Source organism: Tachyglossus aculeatus, chromosome 13 (genome assembly GCF_015852505.1).
Source record: "Tachyglossus aculeatus isolate mTacAcu1 chromosome 13, mTacAcu1.pri, whole genome shotgun sequence".
NCBI classification, from domain to species: domain Eukaryota; kingdom Metazoa; phylum Chordata; class Mammalia; order Monotremata; family Tachyglossidae; genus Tachyglossus; species Tachyglossus aculeatus.
In genome coordinates, this window is record NC_052078.1 from 19,877,996 (window position 1) to 19,900,294 (window position 22,299).

The 22,299-nt window shown below is 44.4% G+C and overlaps 1 protein-coding gene across 2 annotated transcripts in view; it reads left to right on the top strand.

Moving 5' to 3' along the window:
- The window catches only part of ARHGAP21 (Rho GTPase activating protein 21), a 152,290-nt gene that overhangs the window by 78,923 nt on the left and 51,068 nt on the right, over positions 1–22,299 (top strand). For both annotated transcript variants that reach the window (XM_038755966.1, XM_038755967.1), the window contains exons 4-5: positions 16,627–16,719; positions 20,346–20,424. In XM_038755966.1, coding sequence (XP_038611894.1) covers positions 16,627–16,719; positions 20,346–20,424 — 172 coding nt within the window. The remainder of the gene's footprint in view (positions 1–16,626; positions 16,720–20,345; positions 20,425–22,299) is intronic.

Here is a 22,299-nt window from a genome sequence, read left to right on the forward strand (position 1 = left end):
AATCTTGAAAATTAAAATTGGTTTATGGCTAGATGAGGCAGTCTCCAAAGTCACCATATACTGTTTCTCGTGTCCGGGTGCTTTCAGTCCTCCCAACCCTCCTGTCCCTCAGAGCATATGTGTACCCCTTTGGATCAATAGAAACCAGAATATTGGAACAGAATCAGTGATCTGGGTGGGTTGGATACTGGGAGGGGTCAGGGGAGTGAGGGGCAGGAGAGGGGAATCAGCACACAGCCTACAGAAATGCTATTTCTGGAGGATAAAGATGTGAATGCAGGCAAGAGAGAATTATGCGTTGCATTTCACCTCTTGGCGAGGAAATATTCTGGGAGGACAGCCTAGGCTGAGAGTGGCTGCAGCAGGCAGGCAGACAGGCTGGGGGCCAAGCCTCAGAGTGGAGGAATGGCTCAGACCCTGACTTTCTCTTCTGCACTTTCTCTCGTTGATCTTGAAACTGAGGATTGAATTGGGGGTATTGTTTTTTGAACTTTTATTTTTCCCATAGACAAGATCATCAATTCCAGTATTTCCCCCTCCCCCGTCCTACTATTCCTGAGAGACTTTTAAATTCACCTCTAGGTCCTGATCTGCCTGTCCAGATGTCAACATTTCATACTTCAGTCTTTACTCAAATTGTTATTGCTTTTGTAATTTGCCGGTCTTAAGCGTATTTAGCTTCCTGAAATCTCCCTTGTAATATGTTTTCTAAAATAAGAAACTGTAACAGGATGATTAAATGACTTCCTTGTTATCTTCTTGTTCTTTACTTCCGTTATCTACTGATGCACGGGGCCCTCATTTTCTGAGTCCCAAACACAGCTCCGTAGACTTAGCATCTTTCGTCATGAGTCCATACCTTGTTTCCTCACCCTCGCCATTTCCACCATTGACGTTTCCGCTGGAAAAGACGGCAAACAACTTTGGCTCTTGTGGCCATCAGATACGATTGTTCCTTCCTTATTAGTTGTATTGCAGGGCTTTCTGAAATGTATCCCCTCCTTTCTACTCCCTCCACCCGAACAATTCTCCGGTTTTATTCACTGGGCAAGATGATTGCTCTGTGTTTTTCCTTCGTTTCTTATTCCTTTCAAACCCCTTTATCCAATGAGCACCTTCCTTGCCTGCCTTTAGTCAGTCACACGTCTCATTGCATGCCTCTCCTGGCTTCCCTGGGCTTCTGCCAAACTTGTTATCTTGACCCTCACAACTCTTGCCAGCACTGTTCCTTGTGGGGTGGGGCATGAGAGGGTGCTATCTAGGGTGCCAGCTTACTGGGCGATGGATGATAAATGTGATCCTTGGAGGACAGTAAATGAAGTCAAGCTGGAGATCAGAACTCTCTCTTAAAATGACTGTCCTTCAACGCCGTCACCGCCACCCCCCCCATCACTTCTCATTTTCTCCTATTCTGATTGCTCATTTCAAGTAGTGTGTGGCTATTTCAGAGATATTCTCTTCGGGATTCTTGGCATAATAATAATAATGATGATGAGTGTGGCTTAGTGGAAAGAGCACGGGCTTGGAGGTCAGAGGACGTGGGTTTTAATCCCGGCTCCGCCACTTGTCTACTGTGTGACCTTGAGCAAGCCACTTAACTTTTCTGTGCCTCCGTTACTTCATCTGTAAAATGAGGGTTAAAACTGTGAGCCCCACGTGGGACAACCTGATTACCCTATATTTACCCCGGTGCTTAGAACAGTGTTTGGCACATAGTAAGCACTTAAGTACCATAATTATTACTATTATAATGTGATTTCCACTGATTCTCATCTCTGTAAAATTCAAAGGACTATTGTGAAGGTCAGCACCGGTTAACTATGGGCTTCTAGCACCCTGATAACCTTCCTTGGAGTTCTTACAGCTGAGAGTTCTGGCTTTCTTAGCAGCTGCCATGGTAGGGTTAGCTTTAAAGGTTAGGCTAACAAAAGCAGTGAAGAGGAAGGGAGGGCAGTGGGCTAGGTCCCTAGCGATTGCAGGAGCTGAGGAGGAGCAAGGCGTGCGTTGCGATAGTTGGAGGAAGGATAGGAAAGAAGGAACAGTCTTCTGTTCTTTTATTGCTAGTCTTTCCCCTCTCACTTCCTCACCCCTCCTCTTCTTCTTGTGTGCCGAGATGCCTTCCTCATGCCTCCAAACCCTCCCTTCCCTTCGGGTGAGTTGGGAGAGGAGGGCTGGTTTCTGTTTTCTGGTGCAAGTGAAAATGTTCTTTGCAAGCCTCTGTTCCCTCTCCCACCAAAATAAGCAAACCAAAAAACCCTCCCTAACTGTGTTTTCCTACATTTGCCACAGCAGTGAAATGGTAGGTACTGAAAGTACGTGTCAGCTCCATCACGATCCCCTCCCACTGTTTGTCTTTAGATTAAAGAGGCAGAACAGCCTGCGTATGTGCCATTTAGACTGAGTACACTTAGTGTCTAATGAGCAACTTCTTTATCATCAATAATAAAAACCATGCTTATTTAGATGGAGAATTAACGAATGAAGGTACTGGTCCTGGCAGAGAGCGGGAGAGAATCGTTTGCTGTCAAAAAACCCATTATCTGTTCTTTGAAATGATTAGCTGTTGGCTCGCTTGCCAAAATCCACATAGAATCATTCTGATGTTCCTGGCACTCTGTGGATATTTAGGAAAAAGAGGGCATGAGGGGAAAAATAATTGTTTCACCTACTCTTTCTCCCTCCCACCCTTCTCTTGGGAAATTTGGGATGAATGTTCCCAGGAGAAAGAAGTGGTGTTGGAAGCAACCGAGCAGTCTCAGAGAATCAGGGCAGAGAAGAACTTATTAGATTTGGCAAGGAGGAGGTCATCGATGATCTTTGAGAGAATGATCTTTGTGGAGAGCAGGGTGCAGGAACTAGATTACACAGTTAAGGAGGAAGATGAGGACGGAAAGGAAGTGGAGTCAGAGGGTGCATAGAATTGATTCAAGGAGTTTGGACAGGATTGGGAGAAGGGACTTAGAGAGATAACTGGATAGTACAGTGGAGTCCAGAGAAGTATGTGTGTGTGTGTCTTTGTCTATGAGTTTAGGATAGAGTAGGAGTGGGCATATTAGAAAGCAGAAGGGAAGGAGCTATCAGATAGTGAATGGCTGGAGGTGGTGGTCGGGATGGTGGAAGAGTGGGCATGAGTTTTTTCCAAGGTGACAAGGGGTCCATAGTGAAAGCAGGTGGGCGATCTCTGCTTGAGATGACCAGGAAGAGTGGGAGAGTGGCTGCTGGAGAAAACAGGAAGGGATTTGAGGGATCTTGTGCCTGACATTTGATTTTTGTCAACAAAGAAGTTGGCTAAGTCATTAACGGAGAACGACCAGGGAGGTGGGGTATTGGGCACTTCCAGAGGAAGGGAGTTTGGAACAGGTGTCTGGGCAGTAGACAAGGGAATCAAGGAGGAAGCAGGAGTAAGGTTGTTGAATGGGAGAAGATAGAATTCTAACAAGTAACGATGACTTTGGAGTGGCCAAAGGCAGCATGTGCCTGTATTTCCGCCAACAGCCCTCTGTGGGCCGAGTGCAGGAGTAGAGGAATCAATCAATCATATTTATTGAGTGCTTACTGTGTGCAGAGCACTGTACTGGGAAGTACAAGTTGGCAACATATAGAGACAGTCCCTACCCAACAGTGGGCTCACAGTCTAAAAGGGGGAGACAGAGAACAAAACCAAACATACTAACAAAATAAAATAGAATAGATATGTGCAAGTAAAATAAATAAATAAATAGAGTAATAAATACGTACAAACATATATACATATATACAGGTGCTGTGGGGAAGGGAAGGAGGTAAGACGGGGGGGATGGAGAGGGGAGGAAGGAGGGGGCTCAGTCTGGGAAGGCCTCCTGGAGGAGGTGAGCTCTCAGTAGGGCATTGAAGGGAGGAAGAGAGCTAGCTTGGCGGATGGGCAGAGGGAGGCCATTCCAGGCCCGGGGGATGATGTGGGCCGGGGGTCGACGGCGGGACAGGCGAGAACGAGGCACGGTGAGGAGATTAGCGGCAGAGGAGCGGAGGGTGCGGGCTGGGCTGGAGAAGGAGAGAAGGGAGGTGAGGTAGGAGGGGGCGAGGTGATGGAGAGTCTTGAAGCCCAGGGTGAGGAGTTTCTGAGGAAGATTAAGGTGGAGGTGATCCGGGACTGGGAGTTGGTGGCACGTGATAAGCAGAGGGGTGGGGGCTGAGGAAGTCAAGTTTGGCAGTGCCGAGGGCGTGCAATTACGCACTGACAGGTAGAAGGTTGGGTAATGAGTCCAAATGGGGCATGAGAGTTTGTGCTAATTGGAAGGTGTTTGAGTGCCTGCAGCATGATGAAGTGGATAGAGCATGGGCCTGCGAGTCAGAAGGTCATGGGTTCTAATCCTGCCTCCACCACCTGTCTGTCATGTGGCCTTGGGCAAGTCGCTTCACTTCTCTGTGCTTCAGTTACCTCATCTGTAAAATGGGGATAGGGGCTGTGTCCAACCTGACTTGCTCACATCCACCCCAGAGCTCAGTACTGTGCCAGGCACATAGTAAGCGCTTAACAAATACCACAATTATCATCATTATTATTCACCCCACCTTGAGTCCCTCCACACTTACATACTATAATCGAAATCCCCTTCTAAACTGTGAGCCCCGTGTTGGGTGGGGACCGTCTCTATATGTTGCCGACTTGTACTTCCCAAGCGCTTAGTACAGTGCTCTGCACACAGTAAGCGCTCAGTAAATACGATTGAATGAATGAATAAGTGAATCCCAGACTGAGCCCCCTCCTTCCTCTCCCCCTCCTCCCCCTCTCTATCCCCCCTGCCTTACCTGCTTCCTTTCCCCATAGCACCTGTATATATGTTTGTACGTATTTATTACTCTATTTATTTTACTTGTACATATCTATTCTATTTATTTTATTTTGTTAATATGTTTTGTTTTGTTCTCTGTCTCCCCCTTCTAGACTGTGAGCCCACTGTTGGGTAGGGACCGTCTCTATATGTTGCCAACTTGTACTTCCCAAGCGCTTAGTACAATGCTCTGCACACAGTAAACGCTCAATAAATATGATTGATTAATTGAATCGATTTTAATATGTGTCTCCTGCTCTAGTTTGTACCCTGTGGTATTGTACTCTCCCAAGCACCTAGTACAGTGCTCTCATCATCATCAGTGGTATATATTGAGTGCTTACTGTGTGCAGAGCACTGTACTAAGCACTTAGAGTACTGTACTCCCACTACACACAGTAAACACTCAATACCATTGACTGATTGTTTCTAGGACCAGAAGTCTCTGTTGTGGGAGAAGGCAGTTTTTTGGAAAGGGGGATTGTGGCGGAGGAGGTAGGTTGTGAGGTTGTGGTCGGAGAGTGGGAGATCAGAGTTAGTGAAGTTAGAGACGGTACAATCACTAGTGATGATATTATTATTATTATTGTTGTTGTTGTTGTTGTTGTTATTATTATTATTATGAGATCCTGAGTGGGACCTGTGGGTGGAGCAGGAGTTGGGGGTTAGGCAGAGTGGTGACTGGGCTAGGAAAAAGTCATGGATGAAGGGGAGCTTTACCATCGATGGAGCAGGGGGCCTTCAAGTTGAATATTGATCAGGGAAGAGGGCTGAGAGTGGGAAGGAGTGGCACCAGGGGTGGAGGGGTTGGGATTGGTATGAGCTGATGGAGAATGAGTGGGCAGGGGTGGGTGTGGAGATGGACAGGGATGTAGTGAGCAGTGGTAAGGTGTGAAATCCTGAAGCCTTCAATCCCTGGGCCTGAGTGATGGTCATTTCCCAACATTTTAAAGGTGGGAAAGCACCCTCCTCCAGACTTCTGGGACTGAGGCCGTGGTCCAGTGCTCATTTGGCTTGTGGAAATTGACTTCTAATCACGGTAGCACCTCAGCCAATGCTCTGCGGCCAAATCTCCAAAACCGAAGGAACTGGGCGGAGCGGTATCTGAACAGGGCTGGAGCCCAGCAAAGTGACTTAGGGTTGGTCTCATTCAGCTCTCGATCTCGGGGCTTCGAGCCAAACCTAGGTCCAGTCTGGTTTGGTCTTAAACCGAACTTCTGATACTTTGTGCATCATAAAAGCTCTTCAGTTTCTTCAGAGGGTGGAAAAAGCTATTAAAATGGAAAATAATATTTTTCCAAGTTATTCTGGCGTGATAATCTCATCTGACATTCTCAGAGTCAAATCTGACACCTAGTGCTGGTATTCCCAGTTACTACAGTTTGATACTGAGTTTTCTCAGGAACCTTGCAACATCAAGAAATATATTCTAATGCTGTAAATTTCATTTTATTTTCCGTGACCATCCATTGGAATTACTCCTACTGAAGTTGATGTTATGTGTGAATATTTTAGGAACTGTTAGATTTAACAGATCCCAGCTCCGCCACAAGTCTGCTGTGTGACCTTGGGCAAGTCACTTAACTTCTCTGAGCCTCAGTTACCTCATCTGTAAAATGGGGATTAAGACTGTGGGACAACCTCATCACCTTGTACCCCCCCCCCCCCCAGCTTAGAACAGTGCTTTGCACACAGTAAGCGCTTAACAAATACCATCATTATTATTATTATTTAAGATGAAGGTTGAGATTTACAAAGCTATTATTTAGAAGAAGTTAGGCTAAAGTCTCTAAGTTTCTTCTGGAAAGTTTAATTAGTATCTGTGACCCAAAGTTGGGAATGAAATTCCCAGTTTTCCAACCAGGACTGTTTTTTTATTAAGAATCTTAATTTTAAGTAAAGAAGGAAGCAGCATAGCCTACTGGAAAGAGCACTGGCTGACCTTGGGCAAGTCACTTAACTTCTCTGTGCTTCAGATACGTCATCTGTAAAATGGGGATTAAGACTGTTAGCCTCATGTGACCAGTAAGTGATTAACACATACAACAAAAACAAAAAATGGTCATCTGACCTGGTTTGTGAGGAAGAGGTGGATGTGAAGGATTGGATGGAGAACAGAATTTTGCCAACTCTGACATATTTAGTCAGAAATTTCCTGTCCCCCCTCACACCCACATTTTCAAGGGCTGATTTTCAGGGATTTGTCTCATATGCCGCACATTCAGGAATGAGGCTGGGGAAGCAAGGATAAGGGCACTGGCTTGATGGCATTCAAGGATGGGGAATAGCACTCTTCCTTTCCTGTTTGGGGGCTGAGGGAGGGGATGTGATATGGAAGAGGGAGCTGGCTAGCACCTTTTCTCAAAATGCAATCCCAAACGTGGTTAGAAGTCATCATTTTGAAATGTCAGCTTAGTACAGTGCTCTGCACAGTCAGCAGTAAGCGCTCAATAAATATGATTGAATGAATGAATGAATAAGTGTCTCTCTCTTGATTTCTTGGAACAGGAAAGGAAATGTATTCACATCCTTAAAATTCAGTGCACTTTTCCCATCAATTCCCCAGTGCTCAGTAGAGTGTATAGCGGGTGACTGCCCAGTGACGAAAATCAAAAGGACCATCAGTCGCCATGGGGTTTGAGGGCCTCCTCATTCATTCATTCATTCAGTTGTATTTATTGAGTGCTTACTGTGTGAAGAGCACTGTACTAAGCGCTTGGGAAGTACAAGTTGGCAACATATAGAGACGGTCCCTACCCAGCAGCAGGCTCACAGTCCTCATCCAGGCAAGCCATCAAAAGCTTCTAATTTTTTTCTCTTCCCACTCCCTGCTGCACTTTCTCTACTCACCTCCTTTGATCAGTCCTCCTGCCAGACCCAGAACATGTCCCACCTGATTTTTTAAAAAAATTAGCCAGATTTCCCCATCCTTTCCGTGATGTGCTGTTACTCTCCATCTCTCCTTGCCTTGCAACCGTAAAGCCAAGGGAATATGCAAGGAAGGCAGAATCTTTTTTTTTTTAGAATTTAAATAAGGTGCAGGAGGTGGGTCCAGGGTTTTCGGGGAGAGGGTCGAGGGCTGTCCCATTACAGGTTTCAGAGTCATGGCATGGCACGAGCGAAACTGCTCGCCAGTGACAACTTGTGAAATCGCCTATTTGTCATGGAGCCCGGGGGCCTTTTTCTGGGTTATTCACTGCCCTGACCTCTCCTTCTGGTGTCCATGGTGCTGCAGTGGGATGGTGTGATCTAACAAGCTATCCCAGCGTCCAAAGCTGGGTTGGTCCATTGCTGGATGGGTTGCCAGGTGTAATGCACAATTGATGAGCCGTTTTTGTATGTTGGAATTGCTTTTCCACAATCATTGTTGGCTTGCTTCGCTCCCTACATGTGGCCACTGCAGGCTGCTCCCAGAAATACTTGGAATTTCCTCTGACTGGGACCTCCTCAGAACCTCTTGTGGGTCATGAGGTGCTATCAAAGTAATTGAATTATGTAGAATTGAAAGAGGGCAATATTAACCTCTTAGGCAAGAGAAAAAATCTTTCATGTTCTATCAAGACATTTGAGAGCACTGAAACATTAATGCAGAGAGATTGGAAGCAGCAACTCTTAGGCAATTTCATTTGAGTTTAATGTCACTATCTGTTAGTTCCATTTTTTTCCCCTAAAAATGAATTGCATTTGAGAGGGAAAATGGAGGAAAGGAGTCTAAAATCTCCTTTCCCATGGGTATAAATTCTTTAATGCTGGAAGAAGGAAATTAAGATAATCGCTTTTGAACTGATGCCTCTTGATGGCCTGTTGTAAATGTTTTGCTTTAGTTTGGCGCTGTTTATTTCTGCAGTAGTTGGTCCTCCAGTGAAAATGCACTAAAACTCATTTGGAGCAATACTGTAGCCTTGTAGCCCTCTCCTCCTCGTCCCCCTCTCCATCCCCCCTGCCTTACCTCCTTCCCTTCCCCACAGCACCTGTATATATGTATATGTGTTTGTACATATTTATTACTCTATTTATTTTACTTGTACATATCTGTTCTATTTATTTTGTTAATATGTTTGGTTTTGTTCTCTGTCTCCCCCTTCTAGACTGTGAGCCCACTGTTGGGTAGGGACTGTCTCTATATGTTGCCAACTTGTACTTCCCAAGTGCTTAGTACAGTGCTCTGCACACAGTAAGCGCTCAATAAATACGATTGATTGATTGATTGATTGTACATCAAGGAACAGGAAGAGTGATATCGAGGACCTGTGCATTTAGTTGTGTTTTATAATTTCTGGGTTTTCAGAATGCGCCTGCATGTTTCCTGTCTAGTATCTAGTGAGGAGCTAGTGGTGGTAAAGATATGGTTGTGAGGTAGTAGGCAAGTGGTGAAAAGTTCTGAAAGCAGCCACAGTGGAGGCCGTAGAAAAATATGCTTTGCTTACAGTGATGACCCAGACCCAGGGCTTGCCTCGGGGGGGTCCCATGTGGCAAACCTGGAAGTAAATTGGAATTGGCACCATGTGAACTCCAAGGATCCCTCCCTCTTCTCCAAGTGGCCCTGACTTTGGAAGTACCACTGGCTAGGTTGGAGTCTGCTTTAGCAGCCCCATTTATGGTTAGCTTGAGGAACCCCAAAAACAAGGCCTTAGACAAGTGTTGAGTTGAGAGTTTTGGGGAGCCATGTCATTAATCTGGGTTCCGTCCACATTCTCCTCATCACTTTTCCTGTTGTTCCGCCTTCACTTCCCTTGCTCTCCCCCCCCCCAGCCCTCCCACCAACCTCCCAGTGTGGCTTGCCGAGGACTATAAACATTTCTTCTCACTATCTTTTAATTCACCACCAAGTTAACACTGTTCACTAAACTCCTCATTACCACACTGGAGGAAATAGCATTCAGGGGTCTGATTAGACAAATCATAGCAGTTTCCAGCCAGTATTTTTATCGAAGCGCTTTACAATGATCAGATGATTTCAGAGCAAGAGAGAAACATTAGGAAGGCCTGCTGTGACACAGGCCTGCTATCACATCAGTCATATCTCGTTATGGCATCCTTTATGTCCAGTATTTTAATTTTAAGTGGCCACCCTCCCCCTGCTAAATTCATCCATTCATTCAATGGTATTTATTGAGCACTTACCATGTGCAGAGCACTGTACTAAGGACTTGGGAAGTACAAGTCGGCAACATAGAGAGATGGTCCCTACCCCACAACGGGTCTAGAAGGGGGAGACAGACAACAAAGCAAAACATGTAGACAGTTGTCAAAATCTTCAGAACAAATAGAATTAAAGCTGTATGCACATCATTAACAAAATAAATAGAATAGTAAATATGTACAAGTAAAAGGGGTTCTTAACTTTAAAGTAACAATTCACGCACAATGCATGCCCAAATTTCAAAATGGCTGCTGCATTTCTGTCACTCAAGCAAAGTCAAATTGTTTGGTGGAGATCAATCAATCAATCAATCAATCAATCGTATTTATTGAGCGCTTACTATGTGCAGAGCACTGTACTAAGCGCTTGGAAAGTACAAATTGGCATCACATAGAGACAGTCCCTACCCGATAGTGGGCTCACAGTCTAAAAGGGGGAGACAGAGAACAGAACCAAACATACCAACAAAATAAAATAAGTAGGATAGAAATGTACAAGTAAAATAAATAAATAAATAAATAAACAGAGTAATAAATATGTACAACCATATATACATATATACAGGTGCTGTGGGGAGGGGAAGGCGGTAAGGCGGGGGGATGGAGAGGGGGATGAGGGGGAGAGGAAAGAAGGGGCTCAATCTGGGAAGGCCTCCTGGAGGAGGTGAGCTCTCAGCAGGGCCTTGAAGGGAGGAAGAGAGCTAGCTTGGCGGATGGGCAGAGGGAGGGCATTCCAGGCCCGGGGGATGACGTGGGCCGGGGGTCGATGGCGGGACAGGCGAGAGCGAGGTACAGTGAGGAGATTAGTGGTGGAGGAGCGGAGGGTGCGGGCTGGGCAGTAGAAGGAGAGAAGGGAGGTGAGGTAGGAGGGGGCGAGGTGATGGAGAGCCTTGAAGCCCAGGGTGAGGAGTTTCTGCCTGATGCGCAGATTGATCGGTAGCCATTGGAGGTTTTTGAGGAGGGGAGTGATATGTCCAGAGCGTTTCTGGACAAAGATAATCCGGGCAGCAGCATGAAGTATGGATTGAAGTGGAGAGAGACACTAGGATGGGAGATCAGAGAGAAGGCTAGTGCAGTAGTCCAGACGGGATAGGATGAGAGCTTGAATTAGCAGGGTAGCGGTTTGGATGGAGAGGAAAGGGCGGATCTTGGCAATGTTGCGGAGATCAGCAATAATGTAAAACCTGTACCTGTTTTTTAGTGTAGTTATGATTTAGCCTGCTTTGGTTTCCAAGAGAAGGAAGCAATGAAATAAGAAATAACATCTTTTTTGAAGAAATCCTTCTAAGCGTCTTCCACCCGCCTCAGTGCCATCCATCAAGGAAGACATGGGATTTCCATATAGCACGAGTTGGTGCAGAAACTGACCTGGCAGGGAGAGATGCTTTTATGTATAACCCTATTTTTCTTTTCCCCATTGAGCCATATTGAAGCATACGGATGGGGGCTCTTGCCCAGTCTCCAACTGGATTGAAGCCACGTGCCTGTGTTTTCAATGACCCATCCAGAAAATAGGCCTTTGTTTCTCCTGCTCAAATTCAATGCAAGTGGGAATCTCTGCTTGGTCAGTGAGGCTTTCTAAAGCACCGAGTAGTCAGATCAGTTGGCTGAAACTTCTGGTGCCTTTTTGGAAGGAAGTGACATCTGTGCACTGCAGGGGCTGAACTCCTTGGGGTGTTTGTTAAAATAGTTTCAAACCCTAGGGGACCGAAGGTGGAGTGGAGTTTCTCTGAGGGCAAATCCTATCAGTTGGGTTGACATCTGGGACATTCACTTTTTTAAACGATAGTGTACTTGCTAAGATTCCAAACCATGCTGGTCTTAGAACATTAATAATGCCATCTCCCTGCCCCCAAATCATACTTATTAAGCGATCTTTTGATGTGTTATATCCTGTCCTGAGATAGGCACATCATATCTTCCTAACTTGGGTTTACAAAATCAAGTGTTTGAGTTTTCTACACTGCTTTAAAACTGCGCTTACCTGGGCTTTCACGGGAGGCAAGTCACATTTGAGATTCCCTTGAAATGATCAGTGGAATACCACATATATGTCACAATTTATTTAATGGGATGTTGGCCTGTCCAGGGTAATGGAGATAATTCGAAGTCTTCATTTTCCTACCCAAACCTTGTCCTCCCGTTACTAAAGACAAAACCACTACCCGCCCTGCTTCACAAGCCTGACACCTTGGCGTTATCCTTGACTTCTCTCCCATTCAACCCACATATTCAGTCTATCACCAGATCCTTCACAACATCGCTAAAAATCCACCTTTTCCTCCTCCATGCAATCTGTTGCCATGCTGATCCATGCACTTATATCCTGTCTTTACTACTTCAGCTGCCTCCTCACTGACCTCCCTGTCTCCTGTCTCTTTCCTCTCCAGTCCTTACTTCACTCTGCTGCCCAATTCATTTTTCTAAAACAAAGCTTAGTCCACGTCTCCCACTCCTCAAGAACCTCCAGTGGTTGCCTATCCAACTCCACGTCAAATGGAAACTCATCCTCGGGTTTAAGGCACTCAGTCATCTCTCCCCCTTCTACCTTTCCTTGTTGATTTCCTACTACAAACCTGGACCACACACTTTGCTCCTCTAACACCATCCTTTTCACAGTACCTTGATCTCATCTCTCTCACTGCCAACCCCTTGCCCACATCCTCTCTCTAGCCTGGAACCCCCTCTCCCATCATACATGACAGGCTACCACTTTCAAAACTTTATTTAAATCACATCTCCTGAAAGTGGCCATCCCCAACTTGGCCCTCATTTCCCTATTCCCTCTCCCTTCTGTACATGGATTTGTCCCCTTTAAGCACTTGATATTCACCCCGCCCTCAGCCCCACAGTACTAATGTACATATCCATAATTTAACTATATGTCTGTCTCCCTTGCTAGACTGTAAGCTCCTTGTGGACAGGGATCATATCTACCCGCTCTGTATTGTACTCATCATCATCATCATCATCAATCGTATTTATTGAGCGCTTACTGTGTGCAGAGCACTGTACTAAGCGCTTGGGAAGTACAAGTTGACAACATATAGAAACAGTCCCTACCCAACAGTGGGTTCACAGTCTAAAAGGGGGAGACAGAGAACAAAACCAAACATGCTAACAAAACAAAATAAATAGAATAGCTATGTACAAGTAAAATAAATAGAGTAAAAAATCTGTACAAACATATATGCATATATACAGGTGCTGCGGGGAAGGGAAGGAGGTAAGATGGGGGATGGAGAGGGGGATGAGGGAAGGTGCTCAGTCTGGGAATATGGCCTCAGGGAGCAGAAGTGAAGAAGGAAAGGCCCGGGGGGAGGCCAAGTTGGGTGAGGGGCCCAACTCCCATCCCGGGACTCGGGCATCTTGCCCTCCGGTCCACCCCCTTTCACCTCACCCAGGCTCCTGCGGTTCTCCCCATCTGGGGGACACCCCCCCCCCCCCCCCTTCACCAGCCCTCGGGGTGGCCATTAGGGGAGGGGAGGGACGGGCAGTCACTAAGCGCTTAGCAGAGTGTTCTGCGCACAGTAAGCACTCAGTAAGTACCACTGATTGATTGGTATTAAGTGCTTACTAGGAGCCAAGCAATGTGCTTAGACGTTAGGGTAGATACAAGATAATCAGGTTGGACATAGCTCTTGCCTCGCATAGGGCTCACAGTCTAAGGGAGAGAGAGAACAGATATTTTTTGCCGATGAGGACACTGGGGCAAACGTAAGTTGAGTTGACCAAGGTCACCCAGAAGGCAAATGGTGGAGCTGGGATGCAATCCTGGGTCTCCTGACTTCCAGCCAGGTTCTTTTGACGATGATGATGATGATGATGGTATTTGTTAAGCGCTTACTATGTGCAGAGCACTGTTCTAAGCGCTGGGGGTGGGGTGATACAAGGTGATCAAGTTGTCCCACGTGGGGCTCACAGTCTTAATCCCCATTTTACAGATGAGGGAACTGAGGCCCAGAGAAGTGAAGTGACTTGTCTCCCAGTAGAGGGGACATAAGCCTGCATAATAATAGTAATTGCAGTGTTTAAGTGCTTACTGTGTGTCAAGTACTGAGTTTTGGGAGAGGCACCCAATAATCAGGTCTTTCATCATCATCATCAATTGTATTTATTGAGCGCTTACTGTGTGCAGAGCACTGTACTAAGCGCTTGGGAAGTACAAATTGGCAACATATAGAGGCAGTCCCTACCCAACAGTGGGCTCACAGTCTAAAAGGGGGAGACAAAACCAAACATACTAACAAAATAAAATAAATAGAATAGATATGTACAAGCAAAATAAATAAATAAATCAATAAATAGAGTAATAAATATGTACAAACATATATACATATATACAGGTGCTGTGGGGAAGGGAAGGAGGTAAGATGGGGGATGGAGAGGGGGACGAGGGGGAGAGGAAGGAAGGGGCTCAGTCTGGGAAGGCCTCCTGGAGGAGGTGAGCTCTCAGTAGGGCCTTGAAGGGAGGAAGAGAGCTAGCTTGGCGGATGGGCAGAGGGAGGGCATTCCAGGCCCGGGGGATGACGTGGGCCGGGGGTTGATGGCAGGACAGGTGAGAACGAGGTACGGTGAGGAGATTAGCAGCAGAGTCCTTGTCCTTGTCAGTCACGGAGCTCTCCAGTCTAGGTAGGAGGGAGAGCAGGATCTAGGTTATGTTAGGCACCTCTGCTTGCAGCATCTTCGGAAGGACTAAATAATAATAATAATAATAATCACATTTATTAAGCGCTATGTGCAAAGCACTGTTCTAAGCGCTGGGGAAATTACAAGGTGATCAGGTTGTCCCACAGGGGACTCACAGTCTTAATCCCCATTTTACAGATGAGGGAACTGAGGCACAGAGAAGTTAAGTGATTTGCCCAAAGTCACACAGCTGACAGTTGGCGGAGCCGGGATTTGAACCCATGATCTCTGACTCCAAAGCCTGGGCTCTTTCCACTGAGCCACGCTGCTTCACTAAAGAGATAGAGAACATTCAGAGAAAGGCCACGAAGACAATTAGGAGATGGAGAAGTGTCATGTCTTAAGATTCGCCTGCTAACCAACCCACCCCGCTGCCGTCTTGCTTCCCCAGCCGCTGACCTCTTTATCACACCCTCCCTCCTGCGTGGAACACCCTCCCTCTTTACACCGACAGATCACTGCTCTCCCCATTGTCAAAACCCTTCTGAAATGGCATCTCTTCCAGGAGGCCTTCCCTGATCGATTTTTAGTCTCCCCATTTTATGTCCCGTCTTTCTGAAGTGTTGGCACTTTGGTGCCACCAAAGCTCTTAAATATTCACCACTACCCCCCCAGGTAGCACTTGAGTGCACATTTCCATACTGTAACTTCCCCCTAACTGTAACTTACATTTTAGAGTCTGTCTCCTCTTCTAGTCTGTAAACCTCTTGAAGGCTGGGCTCTTGTTACTAGTTCCATTGTACTCTTCCAAATCCTGTTGGCATATCACTCTGCTGCCCGGACCATTTTTCTACAAAAAAATTCAGTCTACGTTTCCCCGCTCCTCAAGAACCTTTAGTGGTTGTCCATCCACCACTGCATCAAACAAGAAGCTTCTCTTAGCATCTTCCTCCTACCTCACCTCTCTGATTTACTATTACAAGCCAGCCCACACACTTCACTCTTTTAATGCCAACCTACTCATTGTTCCTCAATCTCTTCCGTCTTTCGACTGACCTTTCATCCGCATCCTGCCTCTGGCCTGGAACATCTTCCCTTTTCATATCTGACGGATGATCACTCTCTCCACCTTCAAAACCTTATTAAAAAGCACATCTCCTCCAAGAGGCTTTCCTTGACTGAGCCTTCATTTCCTCTTCTCCCACTCCCTTCTGCATCATTCTTGCACTTAGATTTGCACTCTTTATTCGCCTCTCCCTCAGGCACGGGCCTAGGAGACAGAGGACCTGGGTTCTCATGCCGGCCCCATCACTTAATTGCTGGATGACCTTGGACAAGTTGCTTAACTTCTTTAGGCCTCGGTTTCCTCATCTGTAAAATGGAGATTAAATAGCCCCTCCCATTTAAATTGTGAGCCCCGTGAGGGACAGGGACTGGGGGACATGGTAGATCATGTATCTACCCCAGTGCCTAGTACAGTGCTTGGCACATAGTGAACACTGAACAAATACCACAAGTGTTATTGTTTGCATTACTACCGACATTCTATTGATTTATTGATGCAATCTTGAAAAGATTAAAACTGAGAAGGGATAATTTTGAAGATCATAAAATCATGAAGGGGTCAAGACGAAACAAACTGTTAGTCACTGGAAATAGGGGACTTCCATTGCAGCCTGAAGGTGGTTGGGTTAATCAAAAGGAAACACTTTTTCACACTGTGGGCGGTGAGCATGTGGAATGGAAGCATTTCCACAAGATGTTATGCAGGCCGAAAATATCAATATGTTTAAGGAGGGATTGAACACATTCGTGGATGAGATGTCCATCTGTGTAAATGTCAGGATTCTGGTGCTTTTGTGGGAGGCAGACTTTTGGACTTAAGAAACCATTGGCTTGGCCCAGCAATGTCATTCCTTATGTTCTTCTGCTAAATCAATCTTGGGGTGACCCTTGAACAAACAGATGTTATATCATTAGGGTTTTTTAATTGCAATTGTGCAAAATGGTTTCATGTCTTTAAAAATATGCATTTCTTCTGCAGGAAAGCAAAGGAACCGATTGGAGCCAATGGACACCATATTTGTCAAACAAGTGAAAGAAGGAGGACCTGCTTTTGAAGCTGGATTATGCACAGGTGCTGCTGTTGTTCAATTCTATTTTGAAAATATTATTTGTGTATCCTGAGTTTTAGGATGGTTCTCAAATCAAGCAGACCTGTTCAGAAAGTTAATAGGGTTTGAATTATTAAGATTTTACCCTGAGAGACTACCAAAATAAATCAGAAATGCATTTGCCAAAGGGAGTAGTATTTGACAACAGTGTATTAAAGAAAGAAGTCAGAATGACTGAAATAACGGACCCGATCCGGACATTGAATGAGGAGCAAATCGTTCACGACTTGGAGATGGATTGATTATTGAGTCACTGGGATACAATTTCCATCTCCCAGTTCTTTTCCATTGTGCTTTGTAGTCTATGAGGATCCCTTCCCCTTACCCTCCGTGATCAAAGATGACGTCAATGCATTTTACATAGGCAGATGTGGTTGCAAAGACTGATGTGTAACCACATTGTGAACGCTCAGACTAGTTCCTGTCACGGGGGATGTGTTTGTTGCTCACAACATCTGGTTTTGCCTCAAAATCTCAAGATCCTCTGTAATATCCACTCCTTTCTTGCCCTCTAGCTGGTGTCAATCTTCTATACAATTTATCTCCCCTCATTCTGCTGTAATGCCGCATTGCCTGAGGTTACTTTTCCCTGAATCCTTTGCATCCTCTGTTTCCAATGCCCCATTTCAGCTCACCATGGAGCAGCTTTTAAGGCATCCTCCCGTTCTCCTGTTTATGCTCCTGTCCTGTCAATAATTTGGTGCTTCTGCAGACTTTGCTGTTAGGTTTTCATTGCAGGACCTTGTTTTTGTTTTTCCACCCTGCTATTTGCTAAGTACGGCACATGTGTGATCCTGATGCATTTAGACAGACTCCGCCAGCCTCTCAAAGCCATAAGATGAGTAATGCTTCCCTATTCAGATTGAATTTGTTATTCTTCAAAATGATATCACTCAGGGGATCCTGGGACTGTATGAGTCGAATCAGAGAGATTGGTTCTTCTAATGTAGCCTGGATCAGCGCTTATGTGAGCACAGTGACAAATCTTGGGGCTTTGGAGTCAGAGGTCATGGGTTCAAATCCCTACGCCGCCAACTCTCAGCTGTGTGACTTTGGGCAAGTCACCTAACTTCTCTGGGCCTCAGTTACCTCATCTGTAAAATGGGGATTAAGACTGTGAGCCCCCTGTGGGACAACCAGATCATCTTGTAACCTCACCAGTGCTTAGAACAGTGCTTTGCACATAGTAAGCACTTAATAAATGCCATCATTATTATTATTATTATTATTATTATTATTATTATTATTATTCTGACCCTGCAACCCATTCAGTCTTAAAGTAGGTCAATCTGGACCCAGGATCTCACCAAGCCTGGTGGGCTAGGGTTAGCCTGTTTAGGTTTTGGAGGCCTCAGTCCTGTTAGAAAAAGGTGTTTTCAAGAGATAACTTTTAAAGGTTTTTGGCACCTCTGTAGGATTCTCTTCTCTGTGATGAGAATGAAACTGTCTACATTCTTTAGTGTTGCTAAAGTGTCCCAGGTGTCCTTCAGGTGCCTCTTCAACTCTAGCATCTAATCAGTGAGGTGCCATTGTTTATATTTTGGGGGCATTATTAAAAATATAACAGTAATAATAATTGCGATGGTAAGTGCTTACTATTTGGCTAGCACTGTCTTAAGTGCTGGGGTAGATACAAGCCAATCAGGTCAGACACAGAACCCGTCTCACAATCTAAGTAGAAGGAAGAGCAGATATTAAATTCTCATTTTTACAGATGAGGAAACTTAAGGAAAGAAAAGAAAAATGACTTGCCCAAGGTCACACAGCAGACAAATGGTGGAGCCAGGATTAGAACCCAGGTCCTCTGACTCTCAGGTCTGGGCTCTATCCACTAGGCTACTGTGGTTCTTTAGTAGCCTTTTCTTGGTAGGTGGAAGATAGTCAGTGATGTTTGCTATTCCCTGAGTTGGAGTTGTCCCATCATGAAAGCAGTCCATTGTGGGAGACAAACAGTCCAGAAATATGCATACAAATTTGCAATGCCAAGAGAAATGGGCCCCTAAAGAGGCACCGATATATGACCTCAAGGGAAACCCAATAAAAGGATTCAGTTCTGCCCTGAGTGAATTCACCTGCCATACTCAATAACAGGTCAGTTCCATCTCTCCTTTCCATCTAGTCTTCCGTTTTCTTGTTGTTGAGTTGAAGTCTTTTTTCCACTTTTCTGAAGAAACAAGAACATGCACCCAATCTTGTGCAGTCTGTGCTGTGGAACATCCTGACCCTCATCCGCAGGGGCCTTTGTTTTGAGGTCCCCAGAGGCCTAGATGATGAGAGTGGCACTTGTTGCATCCTACCCACCTGCCCTGTGGGGAATTTTCCTGGAAAACCCCTAGTATCCTTCGGGCTGTTTGACAGGCTCAGATTTTAGGCCAACAGTAGACATACTTCAGTAAATTGTAGAGGACTTCATATTTGTTTTAGGCTATCAGATCTTAATTGTGTGAGCTTGGGTTAGGGTCTCTGGGCCAGCAATGTAAAACTCTGGTGAGATCTAGTTAGCCGTAAATTAAACCATGCTCTAAAGTGGTTATGCATTCTCCATGTAGCATGTTTCTTTTGGAATGTGACATTCAGTTAGCAAGAAATGTTGAAAATGAGGACTAAGAGCCTCCTTTGCCGTCTTTACTACTCAGTAAAGAGTAATCACATTTGAAAAAAAAAATGGACAAGTAAACATTTCCTCATTCTAACTCAGTTATTGAACATTTGAATGCTCTCATTCAGGAAAAAAAAATCAGTGGTATTTTTTTGAGTGCTTACATTGTGCAGAACAGTGTTTAAGTGCTTGGGATACTACAATACAATAGAGTTGCTGGACATGATCCCTCCCCACAAGGAGATCACAGTCCCGTTTTCCAACCTGAATATTTATGTTCATGAAAAATACCATCACATAAAATCGGATTTTATTTTCCAAATTGCCAGGTGGAGGAAAAATTATACATTGGGCATGAGTTTCTTACCTTCTCCACACATTTTCCAACCTTCCCCTTTATGATGCAATCCCTTCATTCCCCCAGTGACCTATCCATTCTTTCCCCCAGTTCCTACCCACTCCTTTTTCGTTCCAATCAATCCATCCAGACCTACCCTATCCCGTGACTCAGCCACAATACCCACCCCCCAGGCTCTTACTTTTCCAAGTATCTATTTCTTCCAAATCTATTAAGTTGTTGTCTTAGAGGCAGGCATGGACACATACACACATAACATGCCAACTCTGGTAATGAGAGTTGGAGAAGGAAGGGTGGGAGGAGAATTGTGAAGTTAACTAGGCTGGGTCTTCATGTGACTGGGGAGGGAGAAAGAGGTCAAATATAGAAATTTGGCTGTTATACTTTCTGAGAAGGCTGCTTTGCTGACTTCCGGGATGTGGTACTCAAGGAAAGAAGGTTGGTAGCATGAGATTTCTGTAGGCTTTCTACTCACCACAACAGGCCTAGGCAATAAAGTGGTGGTCATAAGGGGATGATGCTGATTGACTTTGCATTTCTTTTAAGTGCCCCAGTAAAATCTCCATGGATTCTGAAACTTCTGACTTAGAAAAGCAGTGTTTCTTATACTTCTCTCTTTATTTCCCCCACAGGTGATCGAATTATAAAAGTCAATGGAGAAAGTGTTATTGGAAAGACCTATTCTCAAGTAATTGCTTTAATTCAGAACAGGTGAGCTATTGTTTTGTCATTCTACAGAACAAAAGTTCTACTTTCTATAACTAATCTTCTGAGGAGCTGATATTAATAAGTTGCTCAGAATGAAAATGTACCCCTTCAGAGTTGAGCCTTAATCAGATTTATCGAAGCCATGCTGACAATCACTGGGCCACCAAATTTCAGATTCATAGAAATTATAATTTTGGGTAGAATGATGCCAACTCTTCCACGTTAAGGGAGTAGAATTCCACTTGGTAATGTACACAATTAACCCCAGGTTGATTGATTTAATTTCCACCTTAGTGGTTATTCACCTTTTATCTATATTATTTTTACAATATGGCCTCTGCTCCTTTTCTTGGTCAGTTACATTGCCTTTGGTCCTTTCAACCCCTTGCTTTTTGTGAAAAGAAATTGCTTAGAAAATTTACCTAGTGATTGTGGCGCTTACTATTTTTGCCATTTCAATACAAAATTATATACTCCATATACTCACATAATTGCCTCTGTTGTGCAGTTGTCCCACTCTGATTTTTGTGGAGGAAATAAAAGATAACTTTTGTGCTACATCAGTTGTAGGCAGTGATAGTTATAGAGGCTGAGGGAGGAGGAGGATAGTAGACAGGTGAAAATGCAACAAAGCAAGTGAAGGCGTTTAATTCATTAAACTGCCATAGGCCAGGGAAGGAGCCAAAGGAAAAGGAAGAAGTAACACAGGGGGAGGAGGAATTAATTGATCTAGTATTTGTTGTATACAGCAGTTGGGAGAGTGGAATAGAAGGAAGAGGTGAGGTCTCAAATACCCTTTTGCCTCTGTCTTTTCCCTGATTTTCCTCCTTCTTTATTCTCCTCTTCCTCCTTATTTCTAGACTTAATCCTTATATGATCTATGTAGGAGCTCCATCCCTATTTTAATATTGAAAATCAGGGCAGTTATGCAAGTAAAATACAGAATGTTTTCCTTAATTATTAAAGTTTTTCTGGATGTTCCAGTGTCTTCCGTGCCTCTAGCAAAAGATCAATGCTGAAAGCAAAAAAGAGGTTCTACTGATTTAAAAGGGTAATTTGTCCAGTTTACTGTTTTTAATATGCAAAAGTCTCCAATTCTTTGGGGGGTCATTAAAGTGCAATTTTGGCCAATATTCATTGTAGCTGTCTCATCAATCAAACTTTACCAATTCATATAAATTTGTGAATCTCTGGGTAATACAATTTTACAAATTTATGGCAAGATAGTCAGGTTTAACTGACACTTGAAACTTGCCTCTAGTGTACTGAAGAAAATCAGTTGATGACAGCCCTGCATGGTGTTTTTAAATGTGTTGGATCTTGACTTGTGAAACATAATTTCTCTTTGGGACCATCCTGCTAGTGGTTCCTATTTCAATTTAATGCATAAAACTTCAAAATTCATATTTTTCTGGGATTAATTAGGGTGAAGCCATCATCAGTGGCAATCAGTTTAGACAGTGTTTATGCCCGGGCTTGAAAATGTCTCCTCCTTTAAAGGTTATTTTAAAATAACTCATTCTTCTATTGAATTGTTTTCTTTGAATTTCCTTGAATTTTCCTATATTTTAACCTTGTTTTTGCTAAAAATTAATCTTGGGGACTACTGCAAATTACCCAAAAATGACACGGTGTAAGAAAAGTGTGTGTGTGTGTGTGTGCCCACTTTGTATATGTTCAGACTAAAGAATTAACTTGGGTATCTGAGGCTCTCTCTTGCACATTCTATATTTTTAAGAAATTGAACACAATTTTGCAAATCTGAAAGATAAACCAGTATAATATACTGTCGAATTCAACTTTAGTTATTTCATAGAGAAAATTAAAATTAAGAAGTTTGAATTGGACAACTTCTAGGTCAAATTTGGCTGTAAATAA